Genomic DNA, 4957 nt, shown 5'->3' with positions numbered 1-4957 from the left:
CCATCGATTTTTAGGGAGAGTGGAAGAGAGAGGGAGAGACAGAGAGAAACATCGATGTGAGAGAGACACACCGATGGGTTGCCTCCTGCACGTGCCCCGTCCAGGGCCCTTCCTCTCACCTCTCCCTGCCCCCCCCCCACCCCGTCCCCCGGCCTGGGGCTGGCTCTCCTACCTTTCGGCGTGGTCTCCGAGGCGTTGAGGGCTCCCTGGATGACTGCCTGGGCCTCTGAGTTCTTCTTCTTCAGGAAGTCAATGGTTTCTCGCAGATCCAGCAACTCGGTGTCCTGAGAGAGACATGGAACAGTGTCGTTGGCTGGGATCAGAGCACCTACTATGTGCTAGGTGGTAGGATGGGCACCTACTATGTGCTGGGTGGCAGGATGGGCACCTACTATGTGCCAGGTGGTAGGAGGGGCACCTACTATGTGCTGGGTGGTAGGATGGGCACCTACTATGTGCTGGGTGGCAGGAGGGGCACCTACTGTGTGCTGGGTGATAGGATGGGCACCTACTATGTGCTGGGTGGCAGGATGGGCACAGGTGTCCTATCAGTCATGCCACAGGGAATGGGGAATGGGGACGGCTTTATTAAGGGGCAGGTTGAGAGTTCAGGGTGACAGAGGGAGAACCGGGCATGGGGCGCTCGGCCCCTCACCTTCTCCTCCGCCGTCTCCGCCAGGTGCCGCAGGCGGGAAGTCATGTTCACCAGGCTCTGCTCGAACGCCGCCACCAGGTTCGCCTGGAACAAGGACACAGGGGACCTGAGGCTCGAGGACGGGGATGGGGGTGGGGGGTGTAGTTTAGCGGATCTCCCGTCTCAGAGCTGACACGCTTCTTGGGGACTTTGAAATAGAGATCTCCCTGAACGGATGAGGCCCACTCAGACTCCTTCTGGGGGGAACCAGCTTCTTTCTTGTTAAGTTTTTTTTATTTTTATTGATTTCAGAGAGGAAGGGAGAGAGATAGAAACATCCATGATGAGAGAGAATCATGGACCGGCTGCCTCCTGCACACCCCACACTGGGGATGGAGCCCGAAACCTGGGCCTGTGCCCCGACCGGGAATCGAACCCTGACCTCCTGGTTCACAGGTCGACGCTCAACCCCTGAGCCACGCCGGCCCGGCTCCTAACAGGAGCCGAGGAAGCGCCCCGGGGGGGCCTGGCATCACGCCTCCCGCCTGAGGACAGGGCCACGACCTCAGCAAGACTCGGCCTCAAAAATGCAGAACCTGTGCCGTCGGGGCTCTTGGCTTGTTCCGTTTTAAGCCAAAGGGAACTAACTTCCTGTTCCAGGAGAAATCGCCCCTGAATTCACGTCCTTGGCCCCCGCCCAGCCCGACAGCGCGATGGCCCGCAGCCCGCGGGCGGCGAGTGAGCAGAACACCACTGTTCCCTCCCGGGCGCCCCCCCCGCCAGCGTCTCCCGGGCGTGAGCCTCCGGGGCTGAGCAGGCTCTGACCCCGCTGCCGCCTCCGTGCGTGGGGTGCAGGGAGGGCGGGGGGCTTCTTGTGTAGATCACAGTTCTAATAAGTTCCCATGAGCAGAAAAAAGCACTTAATCCGAGCTTCAAGCAAAGCATGTACAACAGCTCCATCGAGGGCTCAGGCTGCCCGGCCAGCGTGGCTCAGTGGGTGAGCATCGACCTATGAACCAGGAGGTCAGGGTTCGATTCCCGGTCGGGGCACAGGCCCGGGTTGGGGGCTCCATCCCCAGTGTGGGGCGTGCAGGAGGCAGCCGGTCCGTGATTCTCTCTCATCATGGATGTTCCTCTCTCTCTCTCTCTCTCCCTCCCCCTCTTTGAAATCCATAAAACATATATTTTAACAAATAAATAAATGGAAGGCTTGGGGATCAGAGAAGAAAGAGAGCGGCCAGTGTGTGAAGGGACGGCTGTTGAAAAAAAACGGGGAAACACGGAAGGTCCTGGTGAGGGGTCTCCTCCCCGACTCGGAGGCGAGAGCCCGGGGCCGACAGCTGTGCTCCCCGGGGAGGAAGGAGAGAGGAAGCGGAGACACGGCCCCTCCTGTGCGAGCGAGCCAGCGTTTGGATCGCTCCCCGGATCCGGCTCAGCTGGTGTTTACAGCTTTGGGGGAAAATGAGTCTTATGTTCTCAGCTGGGCCACGCGGGACAAGCGACTGCAGCCTGGCCCGGGCGGGCGGCCTCGTTTCTCCCGTCTCCCGGGGTGGGGAGGCCAGGTCCGAAGGAACAAGACGATGCTCGCCTGGCCCGGCCGGCGGGGCTCAGGGGCTGAGCTTCGACTCAGGAACCAGGAGGTCACGGTTCGATTCCCCGTCAGGGCACATGCCCGGGTTGTGGGCTCCATCCCCAGGGTGGGGCGTGCAGGAGGCAGCCGGTCCATGATTCTCTCTCATCATTGATGTCTCTCTCTCTCTCTCTCTCTCTCCCTTCCTCCCTGAAATCAATAAAAAAATATATTAAAAAAACTCGAAGACAGTCTCTACTGATTCCTGCCCATGGCCGACGGCTTGGCTGTGCCCAGCTCCACCCAGAACCGCTGGTAACAACCCTGTTCTTTCTCTGGGGAGTCCAAGGCCATCGGGCGAGAAACCCTCCACACGTACCACTTAGCCTGGGGGCAGAACGGTTCTCAATAAAAGTGCAGACTCCGAGCCGGGGGGCCGAGCCCCAAGCCCGGCCTGCTCCCTTGGCGCCCAAGCCCCGGGGATGCTCAGGACACCACTCCCCCCCCCGTACCCCCCTAGGCCGGGCCCCACTCACGTTGGCGGAGAGCTGTGAGGTCAGGGTGGCCACCTTCTCCTGCGAGGACTCCAGCTCCCGGCGGAGCTTGCGGATTTGCTGTGAGAAGGAGGAGAGAGACAGCTTAGGCGGCGGGAGGGGGAGGCCCGGGGGACGTGGCGTGGAGGGTGTCGGCGAGCGGGACGAGGCTGGGCGCCCTACCTCGGACTGCATCCTCTCCTCAGCCTGGAGAAGGGAGCGTGGAGGAGGGGGAGGGAGAGAGAGAGAGAGAGAGCAGGTTACCCGGAGCTGAGGCAGCCAGGCCGAGGCCGGCGGGAACGTGGAGAAGCGAGGCCTGAGGTCCAAAGGGGCCGAGACGGCTCCCAGGCCCTGACCCAACTCGGGGGCTTAGATCGGGGGTTTCTCTAAGGTTCGCGTGCAGCCAGCTCCGTGGGGGCCCAGAAGCGGGGAGGACCCTGGCTGCCTGGGACTCACCCTCTCTGCCCCCAACGGGAAGTCAGAGCCCAGACCCGGGGCACAGGAATCCAAGGAGGAGGCGCCGTGAGAGCCCAGGGCATTGCACACGCAGCCAACTGCACACACGTGGTCAACTGCACACATGCAGCCAACTGCACACACGCGGTCAAGGGCACACACACTGTCAAGTGCACACACACGGTCAACTACCCACACATGGCCAAGTGCACACGAGGTGAATTGCAGACACGCGGTCAATTGCACACAGTAAACTGCACACATGCGGTCAATTGCACACACGGATAAGTGCAGACACACGGTCAAGTACACACGCAGTCAACTGCACACACACAGACAAGTGCACACACCATCAAGTGCACACACAGTAAACTGCATACACGCGGTCAATTGCACACACAGTCAAGTACACACGTGGTTAAGTAAGTACAGACACGCGGTCAACTGCACACACACAGACAAGTGCACGCATGGTCAAGTGCACAGGGGGGGCTCTGGAATGCACCTGGGGACCCCCGTCACCTCCCCACAAATGCCTCCCACTCCCCGGGGTGCGGAGCGGGCTCTAGGACCAGGGGCTCTCCAGCCTCAGAGCAGGCGGTAGGGGTGCTGGGTGCTTGCAGGCCAGACAGACCCTGAGCTCCCAGGCACCAAAGCTCCCAGCCCAGGCTCCCCCCCAGGCGCCCAGGCTGCAGGGATGACGAGGGAGGAAGGAGGAGACGGGGTGCTCTTACCGAGGAGTATGTGGAGGAGGCGCTGGACGCCAGGGACAGCACTGAGCCATGAACTGGAAGAGAAAAGAATGGGGTGTTAACCCAGGCCTCGGGGACCAGCCAGGGGACCCCGGGAGGAGCCCTGAGGTAGGAGCTGGTACTGACAGGCGGGCACCTGGAGCCGACAGAAAGAACAGAACGGGGACCCGGCTGGAACCAGAGCCCAGAGCCGGTTGGGTCTGCTGAGCAGGGCGGCCTCCTCCTGCAGTGACACTGGCCTGGGGGTGGACCCTGGCTCGGCCGGCTCCGAGGGGCACCGGGGCCCAGGAGGGAAAGGGGGTGCTCGAGGGCAGGTGCCCAACGGAGCCGCACAGAGCAACCCTGCCGCCTGCCCGCGCCTCCACTTAGCACGGGGTTCGTGCTAGAATCCCGGGACCACTCGACGAAAAACCGGCCGGCGTGGCTCAGTGGTTGAGCTTAGACCTATGAACCGGGAGGTCAGGGTTCGATTCCCAATCAGGGCACACGCCCGGGTTGTGGGCTCGATCCCCATTAGGGGGCGTGCGGGAGGCAGCCGATCCATGATTCTCTCTCATTATTGATGTTTCTCTCTCTTTCCCTCTCCCTTCCTCTCTGAAATCAATATAAGCACATTAAATAAAAATAAAATAAAAAGAGAAACGTCTGGTGCAAAAGCCTTAGAGAGAACTCGTGCGTGTCTTCAAGCCATGAAGGTGCGGCCGGCCCCCAGGAGCCTGGCCCCCTCCCCGGCTGAGCCTGAACCTGATACCATGGCAACCGCATCCTGCCTGAGGCGGACCCAGAGCATCCTTGGGAGAGGCACGCGCTGCCCGGTTCCTCCCTACGCGCTGCCCCGTGACCCCGCGTGACCTCGTGGACCCCGGAGCCCGTCCACGCTCACTCCCCTCCCCAGCCCCAAGGTTTCTGGGCCCCCAGACCCTTCTCTGGGGCCGGGAGGAAGCGCTGAGATGGCCCCGCTCGATGGGCTGTGAGTCATGTGCGTGGGGCGGCCGTGTGGGCGGGGGGGGCG

The 4957-nt window shown here is 62.0% G+C and overlaps 1 protein-coding gene across 1 annotated transcript in view; it reads right to left on the bottom strand.

Annotated features, from left to right (window-relative positions):
• The window catches only part of NAV1 (neuron navigator 1), a gene marked incomplete at its 5' end in the record, with an annotated part of 68855 nt that overhangs the window by 15505 nt on the left and 48393 nt on the right, over window positions 1-4957 (bottom strand). The window contains 5 exons of the mRNA XM_014533393.1: window positions 173-284; window positions 656-739; window positions 2741-2818; window positions 2921-2944; window positions 3928-4081. Of these exons, the coding sequence (XP_014388879.1) occupies window positions 173-284; window positions 656-739; window positions 2741-2818; window positions 2921-2944; window positions 3928-4081 (452 nt within the window). The remainder of the gene's footprint in view (window positions 1-172; window positions 285-655; window positions 740-2740; window positions 2819-2920; window positions 2945-3927; window positions 4082-4957) is intronic.

This window comes from Myotis brandtii, unplaced genomic scaffold (assembly GCF_000412655.1).
Source record: "Myotis brandtii unplaced genomic scaffold, ASM41265v1 scaffold975, whole genome shotgun sequence".
Taxonomy (NCBI): Eukaryota; Metazoa; Chordata; class Mammalia; order Chiroptera; family Vespertilionidae; genus Myotis; species Myotis brandtii.
This window is presented reverse-complemented; position numbering and strand designations above follow the sequence as displayed.